At 41.2% G+C, this 18463-nt stretch overlaps 1 protein-coding gene across 1 annotated transcript in view; it reads left to right on the top strand.

The window, feature by feature from the left end:
* The first annotated feature begins 26 nt into the window (after positions 1-26).
* The window catches only part of VAV3 (vav guanine nucleotide exchange factor 3), a 147367-nt gene continuing 128930 nt past the window's right edge, over positions 27-18463 (top strand). The window contains exon 1 of the mRNA XM_039726393.1: positions 27-288. Coding sequence (XP_039582327.1) covers positions 85-288 — 204 coding nt within the window. The 5' untranslated portion in view covers positions 27-84. The remainder of the gene's footprint in view (positions 289-18463) is intronic.

Here is an 18463-nt window from a genome sequence, read left to right as displayed (position 1 = left end):
CGGGGCGGGCCGGGCCGGCCGCGGCGGCGGCGGGAGGAGCAGCAGGGGCCGCCGCGGCCGCAGCATCGCGGCGCGGTGGCGGGGATGGAGCCCTGGAAGCAGTGCGGGCACTGGCTGATCAGCTGCAAGGTGCTGCCGCCCAACCACCGGGTGACCTGGGACACGGCCCAGGTCTTCGACCTGGCGCAGACGCTGCGCGACGGCGTCCTGCTCTGCCAGCTGCTCAACAACCTCCGCAGCCACTCCATCAACCTCAAGGAGATCAACCTGCGCCCTCAGATGTCCCAGGTGAGGCCGCTTCCCCCCAGCCCCTGTCCGCTGCCCGCGGGGTCTTTGCCGGGACTTGTGGCGGAGCGGGACCCGCGGGCTGCGGAGCGGGATGCGCCCGCGGCCGCTGCCTGTCTGCAGCCCGAGCCTCCGCGCCTGCAGGGCGCTGAGCGTGAGCGGAACCCGGGGCACTCCTGCCCGGGCACCTTCCCTGCGTTGTGCCGTCTAGCCCGGGCTCGGCGCGTCCCGTCCCGGGCGCTGGGACAGGGCGCAGCTGAGCGCCGGGCTGGCGGCTCCCGACACTCCGTGAGGGCTCGGGCTGGAGCACCCCGGGCCCGTCGTGGGGTGGCCGTGCTAAGGAGAAGTTCCCGCAGTAGTCCCGGGGTCACCATTTTAACATCTGCGTGCGTTACTGTTTAATGGGAGCGGGCTAAAAATCAAAGGACCTCTCGCTTCTGGTGGTTCTGGCTACTCCTGGGAGGTTGGTGGCGAGGGAGAGCGCCGGGCCGGCGGGGCCGGGGAGCTGAGCCCGCCCGGAGCGGCGGACGCAGGGCAGGGGCCGTGGAAGCGGCGGGTGAAGAAGCCCTGGTAGCGCCAGTCAGCTGCTCCTGCCAGCTTTTGTGACTTACAGTGGTGAGGTGAATGGAGAGGGCTGGTTAGTAACGAGAAATCGTGATCTTGATAGCTGGTTGCCTGTGTAGTACTAGTTTTAATTTTTTAAAAATTATTGGCTTTTAAAGTTGATATTTGGAATCATTATTTAATGCCTAAGTGTAATTCCTAATTCTGCTCTGTTTTAAATGCGGTTTTTAGTTTGGACTGACGTTTTTGTTACTGTGACTCATAAAGTTGGCTTCAGATATCAAGATAAGATTATATTAATAATTCAAGAAGAGACTATATATACTAGACTTCCTGTCACTGCTTCGTGCACACCTATGCCTCGGAAGAGATGGTGGCAGCCAAGCAGATGTTGTTTGGAAGGAAACTAACTTCTGCGCCTGTCATGCGTTTTAAAACATTAAGAAACAGATACACTGTAACATTTCAGTGTTGTGGTTCTCTTTTTGATTTATAGTAACAAATTGCCATTCGCGTTTATGATGTTAACAAAAAGCAGTGGAGTGAATTATACTACTTTGTCCATGTCTCTGTCGATGTTTGCTTACAAACCCAGTCATTTTATTTGTTATTAATTCTTTCTTTTAGCAGCTATGTCTTACTGCCAAGGCAGCGTTTCCTGGAAGTTCAGAGTGAAAAAAGGAAAAACATAGTTCAGCTAGTCAGAGTCAAAGCTCTGAGACTCTTGCAGTAGACGTGAATGGTTCAAAGGCTATCTGTGTGTACTTGAGAGCTCAAGTGCCTGCTTGAATGGCATATGCAGAGGCAATACTTCATCTGAGTGATGGAGCACAAAGGGTGGGCTTCTCTCACTGGCAGAAATCCAGTTCAGCTTTTTCTCTGCACCTTTACAACTTGAGACTTTAAGCACTTGCTACACCAGAGCCTTGGTGTGTGTGTGTGTGTATATATATATTTAATGAGTTAGAAATGTGTCATCATGATATTTTTGAGATGGCCAACTCATTGCATCAATTTGAATTCTAGATTAATGTTGATTATCTGGACCATTGTTACTTTATTTTTGATGAATTAAAACTCTGGTGGTCTCCTTCTGTCTACTGAATTTAAGTTATGAAAATGCTTTGTTGTCTTCATTGTTAGAGCAGTTTTGGGAATCAAGATTAATATTTATTTCTCTAAGTATGTTTGAACTATGGATTATAATTGTAATCTTGTAGATTATTTACAAGAGTTGTCTCTTTGTGTGCTGTGTGCCTGAGGTACCTGCATCCGCAGTGCTGCAGACAACTCTCTCCAGTGGTGCATTTCTCTGCCCTACACTGATTCTAGCCTTTAAACAAAGGGAACTGTTGTTGGATCAAAATCTATGATGGATTACTCTACGTAGTGTTGAATTTGCTGGGAATGTTACCTTTGTGTTCTGCGAGTTCAAGATTCAGTGGTTTTACTGAGGTTCTGTGGGTTTTTTGAAGAGTGGACACCCTTTCTGCTGGAAAAGATCACTCAAGTGTAAATTTCAAAAATTATTGAAATTGACATTCTGCCAGTTTCTTGTAATTTGTGGCTGAGATTGTAAAGAGCTCATAGCAATAACTTCTGGAGAAGTCTCAATGGCTTGAAGATTACTCAGTTGGTGAGATCTACTTGGAGTTGTGCCTGAAGCTGTGAGTTTTGTCAGAATAGTACTTGTCAGTAAACTAGTATTACATCATAGTGGATTTGAATCATGAAGTTGCTGTATCATAGGATCTTGGGCTCTTCTAGAAACACTAGTTAGCTCACCTTTCCTTGTGGGGTAATGAGTTATAGGCACTGGAGGCAGAGCAGAGTGGGAATTATGTTGGTCACTGACTGCAGAGTCTGTCTGAAACTGCTGCTGTGCCTGTACTGCTGAGCTGTTTGAACTTCATGTGGCCCTTATCCCTCATCTTCTGAAACTGACCTGCAGCTCCTGTACTCCCTGATCTGGTGTTGGTTTCTTCCACTAAGTCTTAGAATGGGTCAGGGCACTCTTAATCCATACAGAGACCGAGAAGGGTGGATGAAGGCTTTGTGAATGGGCCTCATTGAGGGCACACTGTGTGATTTTGGCCTTGTCTCTTACTGCAGCTGAAGTCTGTCAGGCCTTTCTCTATGAACCAAGTTTTCGTGTCTTGGGGGCTACTTACAAATGCAGCAGTTCCAAAGAGCAGAAAGGTGAGAGGTGGTGCCTCAGGCAGACCTAGGAGTAGGTGTCAGTTGTCTGATGAAAGTATCAAGTCTTTTCTGTTTTGTTACATATTTATTTTTTCAGAATAAATGCGACAGGTCACACATCAGTGATGCTTTGCCTGGTAGCCCTTGGTAACCCTTTATAAGCCACATCAAATGTGCAGAGGGATTGTGGCTGATGCTGCAGTGCCAGATGCTGCTTTTGGTGGAGCACTGTTGCTTTGCTGGGGCAGGAGCAGAAACTGAGATTGATGCTCAGCATTGCAGCAGAAATGTGCTTGACCAGATGGCATGGGGTGTGTTTTTTAGGCTGGCTGGTATGGGGAATCACATGCCTTGTCCCATCACCAGCCATGCACCTTGCACTACAGCTGTTCTCATGGGTGGGCTGTTTTATGTGTTTGAGATCTGTGGATTCTGCCCCTTTACCTTTTTGGAGGTAATGCCTGTACAAGAGAAGTGTCTCAGTGGCTTTAGGGTGTAAAACATTGGGGTTTGAACCTTTTGAATGCTGTCTGTTTTCATCTGCATTACTGTATATTTATGAAAATACATATATTTGATTAGTGGAAGCTGTCCTTTGAAGAACAGAAGCTGATTCAGTCAGTTACACTTTCCAGAAAGTGAGCCTCTGATATTAAAAGTATAAACCTTGCATATAAAAAAGCTAAGCAGCATTGAGCCTTTCTCTTCTGGATTGCCAGCTCAGTGCTGAGAAGTTGGTGTGTCAGGTCCCCTGTGAAAAATTACAGATGGGCTTTGTATGAGGTTGGAAATTCAGGTTCAGGGGCATGCATGTCCAGGGTTTTTTCCACTTTGAACAGAACAGGAAAATGTTGGTTCTATTAAGAACTCTTGTGTCAAGGCTCAAACTCACTTTGCTGTTTGACCTCCCATGAGCTAACAGTTTGAGTTACTTCAACCTGTGTGTGTGCCATCAGACAAGGAAATGTAAGAGATGGATCAAGTAATACCTTTTGGCCTTTAACTGTAGGGGAGCCTGCCTGACTCAGTGTTGTGGAAGTGGTGTTATTGCAGGCACCAAACACTTCAACACTAGCTGCTGGGGATGGAGCTAGAAGAGGGAATTTGCTAAATGAGTAAGGGAGGTGTGACTGCACTGGTGTGTTGCAGGGTTCCCTTGAAGTGGAGCATCAGTCCCTGGTGACAGTGAGGCAGAGGATGGAGAACTGAAGCTCAGTGTCTGTGTCTTCAGAGCTGTTCACTGTAGTCACTCACTTGCCTCAGATGCTGCCTCTTGGCAATGCAGGCTGGTGAAAGTAATAAAAATAGAAGTGATCCATAACAGAAAGTACTAATCCTAATATTTCATCATCATCAGACAAGAATTTAAGTAATTTATCACCAGAAATGTAAAACCTAAACCAATGGATTATGATGGATTTGCAGAAGATGTCATCTGTTTAAAGCTTATCTTTTAGCTTTAATACTTTGCAAGCTAGTTTTGAAATGGTTTTTGCAAGGCATTTAGTTAACTCGTGAGAGATTGCTAAACAGGAAAACAGCACTTAATGCAATAGTGCCATGGGAGTTTACCTAAAGGGGATGCTGACAGAGATTAAATATTAAAAACAACTATTTCCTATTATTCTAATAAAAATAAAATATCCCTCACTTAGTATTAAAAGTTCAAATACTTTCTAATTTTAGGGAGTTACTTTTTTTGGTGTGACCATATTGTCCAAAGGAAGTTGGTTATCTTGTCATTCATGTCGTATTTTGGTGTGGTGACAGGGCTTTTGTGCAGGAGTTTATTTTTCTTGATTCCGGTGGTGTCAGGTAGTCTCAGGATGTGGGTGTGCTGAGTGAGACAAGCCTCCCTGTTTCCTCTGCTACTGCCTTTGGCTTGGAGCTTCCCCATTCCCCCAGCTGACCACCCTGATCTCCTGCCCCGAGTGTGCAACCCCTCTGTGAGCTCCCTGCAGATGGGCGTGCTGTGACAGTTTGAGAAAAACTGTATTTATCTAAATGTAAAACTTCTTGGGCTTAACACAGATTTAGAATCTGGTTCAGTTTTTGTCAGTGTAGAAACAAGAGATGTATTTAACTCTTGAATTCTTTGAATCTTACTGTATATTCACATACATTTAAAATAATTCAGTTGTTTGAAAAATATTTTTAAACTTTTCAAATGTTTTAAATATCTTTACTTACTTGCTGGTGCTTTGGTCCACTTAACATCTTCACTACATTTATTTCCATGATTCATTTGAATGAAAACTATATTTGCCATAAGATTTATTATCCAGAAAAGGTGTATTTATACATCTGTAAGTTATGTGTACATATGCATATCTTATATGTGTTGGACTTGATAAAATATTTTGAATAAGTATTTGTTCAAAGCAAAACCTTAATATGACCTCTGTTCTGTTCTAAGGAAAGACTGATGAAAAAGTAGTGACCTGGTTTTTCTAGGTAATTCTTCCTACCTTAAGAAGGTGAAGAAAATAGCTCTTGAAAACTGATGTAATGATTTTAATTGATTCTTTTTTTGTCAGGGGGAAGGGAAAACTGTAGTTGTACTCTATGGTAAAGCTTATTTTACATGCTATGTTTATTGTACAGTTATTAAATGCAGCATATGCATCTTGCCAAGAGATGTCTCGAATGTTCCCTTCTGCACAAAATTTTGGTGTGCTGACAGCTATGTAATGCATTAATAGAAAAAAATATTCGTGCTGGTTTCTCGCAGAGGCTGTAGCATCTGCCAGCAGTGGATGATATAAATTAATGTCTGTGTATGGCATGCTGCTGTGTCGTGTGGGAAAAGCCAAATTTTTTTCTGAGCCTTTTCTGACAAAGGTGAGGAACCCATGATAGTGGCAAATTGAAGGACTGCTTATGAAAAGAAACAAATCAGAAGGGTTAAAGAGAGCTATGTATATGAAAAGTAGGAGGATATAATCAAGGGAAACAATATTAACTACAGAGAATGGTCATAAGAAGTTAGGAAGCTGGTTTGAAAAGGGATGTCAGCAAGCAAGACACTTAAGAATTTTGAAATTTATCACAAGATAAGTACAAAAAACCAATCTGGATATGCTGTGTTATTCTTTAATGATAATGGATAATGGCTTTATCAATGATGGCATGCCAGTCTCTGTTGTAACCTGCTGCCTTAGGCCTGTGAGGTGCAGGAGGTTATTTGCCAGGCTGCAGCTCTGCACATCAGGCTGGGTTAGCAAAAAACAGCAGTACAGTTTGTGCATTGGGAGATAGAGGGTCTTGGATTTCTCACATGCATCTCTTTCCGCTCTCCTTTGAAGGTCAAAAGAGTTGATGAAGTCATAGCTGTAAAGAAGGAAATACAGAGGGTAAGGAGAGAAAGGGCTTCAAGGCAGCTGCTAGGGGTGGGGGGCAGACCCTGCAGGGTGGTGCATCCATCCTGGCCATGCCAGCAGGGAGCTGGCGTAGCTGAGCCTGGCTTTCACTGGTCTGGGTGCTGGGGAGCAAGGTTAACTGGGAGCAGCAGCTGGCTGGCTGGTGAGAGGCACGGGCACAAAGGGTTTCCAGAGCATGGTTTGATCTTGCTGAAATAGAGGACACCCTTCTGCTGAGGCACTGTTGGCTCCCAGACCAGCAGCTGACCCAGAGGGGAACAGGGCAGTGTGTGTGGCTGCCAAGGAAAGCCGCTGGGGTGTGCTCCCCTCTGTGTGCTGCCACATGCTGGGGGAGAGGGCAGCAACTCTCCAGACCCGAGTGTGTCACCGGAGTCACCGCCTGGAGCAGGCAGGGGAGTCCTGGCTCGCGCCCTGATTGTGTGGGAGTCTGAGTACAGAGGAATATGTATTGTTCTATTAGATCACTGACAGTTTAATCTTCTTTAAGTTTTGCTTTATATAGAGGGGCTAGTTTTTGAACTTGTTCCTACAATACTAAAATTGTACCTCTAGTTCTTTAAGGACCAAACTGAACAAAATCCCCCATCAGAAACCTTTGATTTTTTTCTCTGCTTTCTGTTGCTGTGAAATAGCATTGTGGTACTTCCATCTCATTCCATAATACTTCATAGCATTCTATTATTTCAGTATTTCAAAAATTCAGTTTCACAGAGAAGTATGAATTGATGTGTAATTTATAAAATGGCTATTAATTTCTTCCCCTACGCTTTTTAGTGTACTTGGCATCACCTGGAGCTACCTTTTCTTTCCTCTTATTTTGCTTTGACAAGTGATGTTTAAGACTTGAGGCATTGTGAAATACCAGCTCTTTGCTAAGACTTATGATGTGTAAAATGCAATCTGAACTGACATCTTTGAATTTTTATATTTAAGAGAAAGATGTTCTCTCAAAGCTCAGTGGATGCTATTGGGTTCAGTTCACCACATTGTCAAGTGAGAATATATCTTCTGGAAAAATATGGGTCAATAACCCTTTCTGTCATCCTATACTAAATGTCAGTAGTGAACGTCTTGGTAACATGAAACACTGAAGGACTATTAGTAGGATATTTGTTTCTTTGTATATTCATAACATGAAATATTAGACACAAATTGCATACTATGGAGGTATTGTAGCAATTTGTGTAAAAGCCACTCATGTATTGTTTAAAATACCTAGCAGACCTAGCAGGTATAGTTCAGATGTCTCACATTACAATCCAAAATATTTTTGGCCTTTATTTTCATTCAGAATTTTATTTTATAATTGGTTAATAGGTATTCAGTTAATCTCTCTGTACTTACTTTTTTTCTCATTCTAGTCCTGAAACTTATTTTAAATCATATAGAGATTATAGTATGATTGCCTTGTGGAAACAAACAAATAACAAAACCCAAACCAAAACAAACAAAAAACCCAAAAAAGGCAACAAAAAAAAGCGCCACCAAAAAACACAGAAAACACATTGCACATTGTTGCTGTAATCACATTTTCTGAAAAAGCCTCCAACCAACCCAAACCAAAACCACCCAACAAAGCAAGGCATTTTTAAAGCATATTTTTAACTGGTAAAGCTTAGCAGAACAAGATGATTTGTATTTCCAAAATCCTTAGATATACCCTTTAATCCTTAGTGCCATCAAATTTACCTATTTGTTTCTGAGTTGTATGATGGTATGTGCTGTTTAATCCATGCTTAGGGTGTTTTGTACCATCGCTTGTTCCTTCATTCACACTGTTTCTACAGGGAAAGAAGCCTGAGAGTCAACTGAAATAGAATGATTAGAGCTCAGCTCTTAATGTTAATTGTCAAAGCAGTCTGACTTCACTGTTGTGCAGGAAATTTGATGCTTTAAGAAATGAACATGTTATTTTGCTTGTATACACTTAAAACTTAGATACTGTAATAATTATAGCATCATCATAGCTTGTATAATTCCTTGTGCTCTGCTTGTATGTTAGCAGCCAAAATTTAAATTGTACTTATGTGCTTCAGTGAGTGACTTCAAATTCCCACCAACCACTGCCTCATGTAGCAGTGATGCCTTTTATCAGCCGATAAAAGGCCATGAGGGCCATTTCCCCCTCTGAATTACTCAGGATGTATGAATAAGGATGTCTGATTCCAGCACGGAGAAGGTTAAAGGCAGATGGAGGACCACACCTTCTCTGCACTAATGTCCCCTCAGATTTTACGTGTTTCTGGATGGAGGTATGGTGATGACATAGTGCTGCCATGTGAATTGTAACTTGATGTGAACACTCTTTAATCCCACTTAGCTCTGTAGGATTTAGATCAAGATTCAAATTTCTTTTTCCTGGAAAAAAATGTAGTGTAGGAGAGAACACTAGAGAGAATGTTAAAATTATTGCTATTGCCTGCAGCATCTCTCACTCTCAAAATAGAAAGAGACTCCCTCAAGTGCCCTTGCAGGCTGCTGCCTTTGGGCTTATGGTCAGTTGATGTGTGGTTGGTTGGAAAGGGATTTCTGCCAAGCTTTTAAAAGCTAACTTATTTTGAGGCAGCTATTTTAAAAGCCTCTTCATCCTACTTTGTGGCTCAAATTTTGCATTTCACTCTAGTACCAGTTTTGCTAAATTGTGTGAAGTTGTGTCCGGAAATATTTAGGTTTCATTTTCTTTTAATGGTTTACCCTCCGCTGTGTGCACTAAGTGATGCAGCGTGTCAGGTTGGATCACATTCTCTTCTCTTATTTTTAAACATTGTTGAAAAAATCCTGCTGAGACCCCCGTTCCCACTTTCCTTTTTTTTTTCTTTTTTTTTTTTTTTTTTTTTTTTTTGTGTATGGATCTCGCTTGGCTTTTTGAGTGCTTGATGTGAAGTAAAGTAACAATTTTTGGTCCATACCCCAGAGGGCTTGTTTGGGATGTGTGTGTGTCATCTTAGCAGAAGTATTTGGTTTGTCTGAATTCTCAGAGCATTTTTAAAAGTGCAGAACATGTTAAAATTTTAAGTGGTCTTTAACAGGTGTGTCATGTCCTGAGGTTTTATGGGAGTCAAGTAGGGTTAAATTGAGCCATTTTGTTTTGATTTCTGCCTGTCCTGATCTTCTTTTTCTCCATCACAGAGGGCAGTCCGCATTTTCCCACCACTGTGCCTTGATGTTAATCACTACAAGTAGTCATGAGAAAGTTATTCAGGGTCTGTGTTCATTCAGTTTGCATTTGTGGTTGGCAGCACTGAATATGGTGATGCATCTTCTCTGTGGATTGTGCTGAGGCCGCTGGTTTCACTGCAAGTGTGCTGAACAGATGGCACTCTTTGTAAAGCTGAGGTTTAACTCCCCGATTGTTTTCTGTGATGCCTTCAAGCAATATTGTTGGTTAGAAGGACTGTGCCTCAGAAGGTGCTGGTAGCTACTGGTACTGTGCTGGTGCAGGTTTTATGAAGCTCTGTGGAAGTGACTCCTGTAATCCTATTGGAATACCTCTAGAGTTGTGTCCTAGCCCTATAGTTTCCCTTTCTGCTGAAGACCCTGGTGCAATGATTAGTTGAGATGAAAGACACTGCTGCCTGGGACATTTATCTGTTAATGCAGAGGGTGATGGGAGAGTGTGGATGTAGGGATAGCTGAGCCGTGCTGGCTGCAGGGTGGGCTGCACTTCATGAGAAGCACACTGGAAGGTATTTCAAATTTGTGTGTCTTCCTAGCTATAATTGCTCAGATTCATAGACCCCTGGGGAATCTGCTTAATTTAAGCTATCTGCTTTCTCTTTTCTGAGAATGTAGGTTTTTTGTAGTTTGGAAGCCCCATAGTGCATCGTGTTATTTCAAGAGCACAGGCTCTAGCAATATTAATGTAATGTGAATTGTTCTCTAGTGTTAAAAATACCTGCTATGAAGTAAAAAAATTTACATGATTGAAAATAAAAATTATACATTATTTGCCATGACCAATGGGAGAAACATAGGAAAACAACAACTAATTAAAAAGTCCTGAAACAAGAGGGTGAATGTATTATGTAACAGTCTCTTAGCATACCTCACTAGAACTAAGCCTGAGGTGGATCCTTCCATCAGTAGTATTACAGTAATTGTGAGTCCATGTGGCCTCTGCTTAGCAGTGAAGCAAGGCTTAGACTTTCTTTTTTGGGGTGAAATTGCTGTCTTGGTGGGGTTTGTCTGTGTAGGTCTTCTAAAGGTAGTTGTTATATTAATTAAGGACTCGTTCCTTCTGGTGCAGAACCTGTATCCATTTCCATGCAATGGAATGGCTTTTAAAAAGTGCTTGGCTCAAAATCTGAGGCTCAAAATGCAGAACCACAAATATTTTGCTAAATGTTTAGGTTTGGAAATAACTCCTAAGTTATGTATCATTTAATTCCAGTGAGAAACAAATGATTCCATCTAATCTTGTGTCTAATCTAAAATTTGTGGTGAAGCAGTTCAGCAGGAAAGTTAGCCCTGAAAATACCATTCTTGGAAGATGTTTTTAAAAGTATTTGGAAAAGAAATGGGATAGTATTCAGCTTTTTTTTTGTTTTGTGCTGATGAATATTAGAGTTTGACCTCAAAATCTGGTGTTTCAATAAAGTCATGTTAAAGTTTAAAGAACTTAAAATGCTTTTCGTCTTTATTTGAAAGAATAGCAGAATTTTACATGTTAGGGTTTCTGTAGAATATTTCATTTTCCTGATGGGTCTGCTAGTGACAACCTTTTTCCAATCTTCCCTCTTTCTCACATTTTCTATCTTGACTCAGGTGGCTTGATGTCACCTCTCAGAGACCCAGACTGCTCTGTGATTATTACTGCTGTGATGATTCTGGAATTTTAAAAATTATTTTTCCCACCTTTCTTTGTCTATAATTCTCATTTGTTTTGTCTCATCTGTTCTGCAGCTTGTTTGTGCTTGTGTGCTCAAACTGGTCTGTATTACTTTCACCTTCTACATTTGCCTTCCCCTCCCACCTGTATTTTCTTTTCCTGCCAGTACATGTGTTTCCTCCTTCACTTCATTCCTGATACTCTTTCTTCCGTTCAACTGTTTCCCCTTCCCTGTTGTCTCTGCTGTTCCTGTTGGCTTCATTGCTCTGCAGGTTGTCTGAAATCTGTTTCCTACATGGGTAAGAGCGCGTCTCCTCCGGAAGCTGCGTGGATGTTGGGCATGAAGGCTCTGATGGAGATTATGCTTTTAGGACCAGTGAAAATGGGATTCAAGGGACCAGACAGTGCTTGACCAGCGATCTCATGTTGGGCTATTTTAAATTGCCTTTCAGTGACTACTTCTGGTAAATGATGGTTGCTTTGCTTTCACCCGTTATTTTAAAAGTTTCTGCTGCATCCCTGTTGCCTTCAGAGCTTTGCAACATATGTGAGGGGGGGTTCCCAAAATTGTTTTGCTGCTTTGCTCCAGGTGACTGGGCAGATCACTCTGGTGGAATGATGGCAGCTAGTGCTGGCAGCCTGCAGGGTGAATCAGACTGGAAACTTGTTCTTTTCAAAGGCAGAAGCACTTGATTCCTGCCCTTGTCACCCACCTCTGCAGATTTATGCCACCACTCCAGTGCCTAAGCAATATTATTCTGTGGCTGTGTCCTGAGGAGCAGGTGGGGATGGGATGGTAGTTATTTTTAACCACTTCTCAGATTGATTTTCAAGGTTGCTTGCAAGGCAGAAATAGCCAGTCCTGCTAGCCAGCATGTTCATCCTGCATCTCCTTTGTGTTGGACATCAGTCTCAGTGGTTTCTGTGTCTTTCCAGTGAGTTCCACTCCCTCTTCAGAGGCTGATAGACATGATAATTATATTTTTGCTTCCCAGACTCACTATTTACATTCAAAGTGAGGCAACCACTACACTGAGTATCTGAATTGTGAGATACAGGCTGCTACACAATGATGTCCCTGAGGGCTTACCTTCATAGTGAATAGTTTGTTTCTTCAGGTTTCTGCAGTTTTGCTTGTTTGCTCTCTGTGGATGGGCACAGTCTTCATGGGAAGAAGGGAAGTGGTGATGCCCAGCTGGTTATCCCATGGAAGTGGATGTGCTGTCAATGATAGCTCAAGAAGATCAAGACCTCAATGTCCAGTAACTGTTCTGTAAATGTGCACCTTTTGTCTTGGTTTGTTCATGTTATTTCTCCACTTGAGGCTGAAGCAGTTCAATGTTACCATTTGTTAGTTATTTTTTTAAAGCTTCTCATGGGACTAAATACAATTATTTTCATGCAGTTTCTTGGTTTAATGGGGAATATACATTTGAACAGTAATTGTCATACTCATCCCTTTATGCTAGCTGGTGTTATGGTTTCATAGAATTTGGAGTACTAGAGCAGCTTTAAACTATTTGTTTCACAATGAGATACTGATGAGATCTTAATCCAGGTCAATGACTTTTGTACTTTAATATTGGATCTTAATCCAGGTCAGTGATTTTTTTACTTTGATATTGGATCTTTCATAACTTGTGTATAATTTGCCTCAGATACCTTTTCAGAACTGAAACATGCTGCTGTGAGGAAGTGGCTTTTGCTTCATTTTCTATCATGCTTTCCTCATCAAAGTTCTCATTGCAAAGTCTAGCCTCCCCTTTTATGCCTCCTTTAACTTTCTTTACTGTATGTAATTGTGAGAATGACTTTAACTAGGGAAATGCCTTTTAAAATTTGTTCTACTCTAGTTTAATCATCTTTTTCAACCATTCTAATTTCTCTGTATTTTCTTGACAATTATTAGTGTCCCCAATGGAAAATAAACTAGGGATCTTGATTGCTTGTAGATTTCACTGTGAGGGACACATAAGCAAATAATTTGTGTGTGGTGGTTTTTTGTCTCTGTACTGGCTTTGAAATGGGTAGATTTTTTTTTTTAAATAAAAACTTTCAAGTTTTCATAACAGTAATCACTGAGAAAAAGAAGTGATTTCCATATTGTTCTGTTAGGATGTCTTTGGATTTTCTATGCATGTTCTTGACTGTCCTCTATTGCAAACAAGAAATTACCACATTTAGCAGACAGTAACACGACTTGTTTTGACAGATAAGGAAATGGGACAATTTACTTTTTGCTAGTTCTCTGCAGCTGTCAAAAAAATTAATCAGAAGTACCCTTGAGTGGCAAGGCATACTGGTATTGAAAAGGGAATGTCATTTGCACCACAGTTTATTGGTCCCCTTGCCATTCTTCGAGTCATTTTCCCTGTGAATTACAGTGAGCAGACTCGTACAAACTTCAGGTTGTGTTCATTGATGGCAGGATGTGCACCTGACAGGCTCTAGCAGATGTGTGGGTACCTTGTGTCTCCTCCAGAGAGAGGGAGAGAGCTCCTCACTGCCCTGAGGAGACTCGAAGCAGGCGGGAACACTTGAGCAGAGAGGCCGTGGGAGAGTTTGTCAAGAATTTGTGTGGAGGTGCTCGTGTCCTGATGGGGTGGCCTCTTGCTGGTGGCAGATCTGGACAGATTTTGGTAGAGCTGTGAGTCATGTTCAGAGGCTCACTTGGGTCAGTTGTGTGTGGCACAGCTGTTTGCAGCGGAACAGTGAGTCACAGACTTGTGAGTTTCCAGTCCTTGCTAAAGAACGTACCCACGTAGCTGCTCTTGTGGTTTCATTTAGAAATAAGTGAGCAGTGCAAGAGTTTAATAATTAGACTGACTAGGTCAAGTAATTACTGTATACTGATTTCTGGGGTTTTTTAAGAACACATATTAAGAAGTGGCCTGTTATTGTCACAAATGGAAAAATGCTTGTTTCTGAAAAAAGTGAACAGGATCTGAATAAAAATATTTCCTATAGCTGGAAAATTAGTTGCAAGGGTCTATTCTAATTGTTTTGCCTAATTGCTCTCCTGTCCTTGTTTCACATAACCTCACTTATTCTGATCTATTAAAAGGCTGTTGCTGAATATTTTTTTCTGTCTAGTTGTTCATGCTAAAGTATCGTCTTGCAACAAATCAAACAAGTTAGTCTTCTGCTACATGGACTCCTTGCTGCTATTGTGCTTATCTGACTTAAAGGCAAGAATCAGCCTTGCAGTGTTGTCGTGTCCATTTTTCTGAAAATCACTATTGTTGCTTCTCCAGTGCTGAGAACCGTCTCCATAGAGAGGCAGAGAAAGAGCTGTCATTGTTATAAATTCCCAGTTACAAATTGCATATATATTGATTTTGTTTCTCTTTCTAATCTTGTCTCAATAAGCTATTATGCCTTTTAGATGATAGTCACCAATCCAGGATCATACTGTGTTTTATTTAGATTTCATTTTATTTAGCTGATTAGTCTGTAGAACAAAACAATACTAAATAAAACCAGACATAAAATGAGGTTTTCTAGACAAAATCTAGACATTCTTGCAGCTTAGCTCCAATGTTTACATCCAGTGTTGGCATTCAGTATGTTATTTATAAAAACCACCTAAGGAACCATTTGTGTTGAAGCGATGTTCTGTTAGGCAATTAGTAAGCTGATGCTTGTGCAGGGGGCTGGAAGTGTTTATAAAAACCACCTAAGGAACCATTTGTGTTGAAGCGATGTTAGGCAATTAGTAAGCTGATGCTCGTGCAGAGGGCTGGAAGTATGTTACAGCAGCTGCTTGTACTGCTTCTGTATGTGCTCTTTTGGATAACAGGTTAAAAAAAATATTTTCCTACAGCTTGCAGGCAGATGCTTTCATTGTCCCTATATTAGGTTGTATGTTTTCCTTTATGCATGCATCAGTGCCAAAACCAGTTATGGGTTACTGCTCATGCAGAAATTTTTAGCCATGACAGGAGTCACTGTTGGTTTCTATGTAGATTTGTGTAAATAGCCAGTATCTTGCTGTGATTTTGGTGTTCCTCTTTAAACTGAATGTTATTGATGATGCTGTGTAAGATGACAGGGATGTATTTATACAACCAACTTAAATTGCGTTGTGCTATCACACACCACTGCTAAATTACTAAATATTTAATTAATTCTACATGCATGAGCATCTTACATTTTAATAGAATTAATTTTATGAGTAAAACAGGATCCAGCTCTCTTCACTAAGTTCAGAAGACCAACAGAGCACTGAATGAGGACTTCCCAAGTTAGTGGTTCTCAGGTTGCCTTGGTAGATTAGTTTTTCTGGCACTCTTGTCTATGTCTCTTGTAAATTTAAGAGAAATGAAAATACAAGCATGAAACTAACAGTTATTTACACAGCCCTTCTTTCAGGAATGAGGAATACCTTTTACAGGTGCTTTTAAAATGCTTCAAGAAATTTGCTTTTCATGAGGTCACCAATAATGTGTGCAGTGTTCTGAAGTAATTCTTCTGTGAGTCAGTAGCATAAAGACTGGGATGAGTTCTTCACTTCAAAACGATCCTTAACACAGTTTGTCTATGGGCACTTGGAATAATGTGCCAAAACTCCAAGCACATTGTACTTCAATAATTAAAAATATTATTTTGGTGCAATGTTCTGTAGTTCCCTTCCCAAGGTGATTGTGCAGCAAGAGAGTGGAAACATCTGGTGGCCTGGTACTTGTATTTGACAAGGTACTGGTGGCAGGGTGCCCTGGGTGGTTATTGAAGTGTGGCTTTGATCTTCTGCCCTGTGCTCGAACAGCTACTCCTGGGCTCCATCAGCACCCATTTTTGCAGTCTAAATCACAGGACCTGCCAAGATACAGTAGCAGTAAAGCTCTGTCAGTGTGGCTGGGGGCCTTTTGCACTGCTGAAGGGTCTAGGCATCGTGGCATCTGAGGCTTGGGGCTCAGGGGAGACGCTGCTCTGCATCTTGGGCTTCATGCTGCTCTCTTGTTGAAAAGGCAGCTTTCCTGTGTGGTCTTTTATGGTCTCCCATGGACTTTACCTGCTGAAGACTGAGCAACAGATCTTGTCACAATTACATTGGGCTTTCTACTGAACCTGCCTTCATGTTGTTTATGACTTGTTTGAAACAACCATCTATGTTATGGTTATTTAAGAACAGTTTTCTTAATTGGATTGTAGAAAAATAAGGTATTAGTATCTTAAGACTCAGCACATAGTATTGTTCAGTAATGCAGACTTCTCACTGGTGCTCAGATACTCCATTTAAAACCCTGATTGTATCACATCAAATTGCTCAGCAGACTGAGAGTCCAGATGATGCTAAATTATACTCTGCTGCTCAGGTTTCAAAGTATTTGGTTTATTGACAATGTGATTATTTTAGGCTATTACAAATACTCACTCGTGCTCTAGGATTTTAATTTTTTTCTTCTTTTCATATTTTCATATTATTTTCATATTTTCATAAATCTCATGAGACCGTGCTCATTTTTTTTTTTTCTACTGTGAGATTCCAGATTGACATCCTTTGAAATGAAGTTTTGGACCATTTCTTAGTGTACCTCAACTGTTATTGTGAGAGAGACAATGTATCAGTATGATTTAGCTGTCACATGAAATGGGACACATATAGAGGTGACAGATGAATTTCTATGAGCCTCCACTTACTTGCCTCTGCTGAGATGATCACAGCTGTTAATTCATACTAGTGGAAGTAGGTATTTATGCAATTTTGACACATCTCCCACACAAATTTGTGTTGCCTTCAATGATGTGTTTCATTTTGGCAGACAGCTTGGAGTGAGTGAATGCAGGCTTTTAGACAGTAAGTGCCTATGATGGTGTACAAGTGGAATGTTTTATGTCCACTGAACCTTTCTTTCACTCTTTGTCAGCCTTCTTAAGGAAGGAAGCCTACTGCAGTTTCACCAAGATTCATCTGATTTTAAGATGGTGGTGTAAATGAAGGTTCTAAACTTACCAATTCTTGTGTTATACAGACACTTTACTTGAATCCCCTAATTAGGAGGGTTACATGTCACTGAAAAAATGAAGTGCAGTTTGCCTAACACTGGATGGATTTCAGAGTGTCATGGTGGAAAACAGTTGTGGGTAAAAGGATGTAGAATTGCCTTTTCCCTCAGAATTTTTGGGAGTTGAGAGCTCTCAATGGTTTTGTGTCCTATTTATCACAGGAATTGCAGCTGTGGATCAAACCACAGTTTGATCTTCTTCACCACTGACATCCAGACCAGATTCTTCAGAACAGTAGTCTGTTCCTATAGGGAGCAGTGGAGGATGTAACACCCAGGGAATTTTGCAAAATGCATGTGCTGAAGCTTGTTTTGTGCCCCAAACATTCATTATGCTGGTTTGTATTATGGCTCATTATGCCATTGCACTCTGCTGCATAAGGCACAGTACCCCAGTAATCTGTAGTTGTGGTCTTCTGTTTTAAGAAGGATGTAATAAAATGAAAAAAGTTCAGACAAGGGCAGTAGAGGTTTTCAGTTGTATTATACAAGCAATAGAAAATGAGGAATTTGTCAGCTTTTGGCAAGAGGCAACATAGGGAGGGAGACTAAAAGAGGCCTGAGAAAAGAGAAAATTATTTGCTATCATTTCCAGTGTGGAAACAGAGGGGGTGTCCAGTGGAAATGCTAGGTAGCACTTTTGAGATGCCACTGTATGGCACTCAGTGCAGGAAGGATGGCATTTGGTGCCAGGTCAATATGTTGAAGCTCCAGGGAACATCACAAGGTGTGAGAATGTAGTCAGGACACTATACAGTCACTGAGTTTATGCCTCCAACCCTGCAAATTTACTTATGGAGTTTGCTTTCCATTCATGACTATTCCCACTGTTTTGTGGTTTGGGCTTTTGGACTTATCTGTTCTACTTACTTGACTTGCAATCCTTGAAGTATTCTCTGAATATATTGGAAACCCCTGTCCTTGCCACGGAGAGAATGGTCTAATAAACTGCAAACCTGAAGTGACACACCAGCAAAAATAGAACAGTGAATTTTTAAAATAGGCAACTAGAGGACAGTCAGGTTCATATTGGGCAATTTGTAGAGAGCTGTACTTGCATCCTTAAGGTCTTTTAGGAATTTATTCCATAACCTTAAGAGTTTGGAAAAGAACACACATATGTAATTCAAGAAAACATTTAAAGTATTTAATGAATCATGCATGTTAACATTAATGACTGTTAATAAGACTATTGTTCCTTC

Source organism: Passer montanus, unplaced genomic scaffold (genome assembly GCF_014805655.1).
Source record: "Passer montanus isolate IOZ18808 unplaced genomic scaffold, ASM1480565v1 scaffold58, whole genome shotgun sequence".
Lineage (NCBI taxonomy): Eukaryota > Metazoa > Chordata > Aves > Passeriformes > Passeridae > Passer > Passer montanus.
The sequence above is the reverse complement of the archived record's forward strand: the minus strand, read 5'-3'. Positions and strand labels throughout refer to the sequence as shown.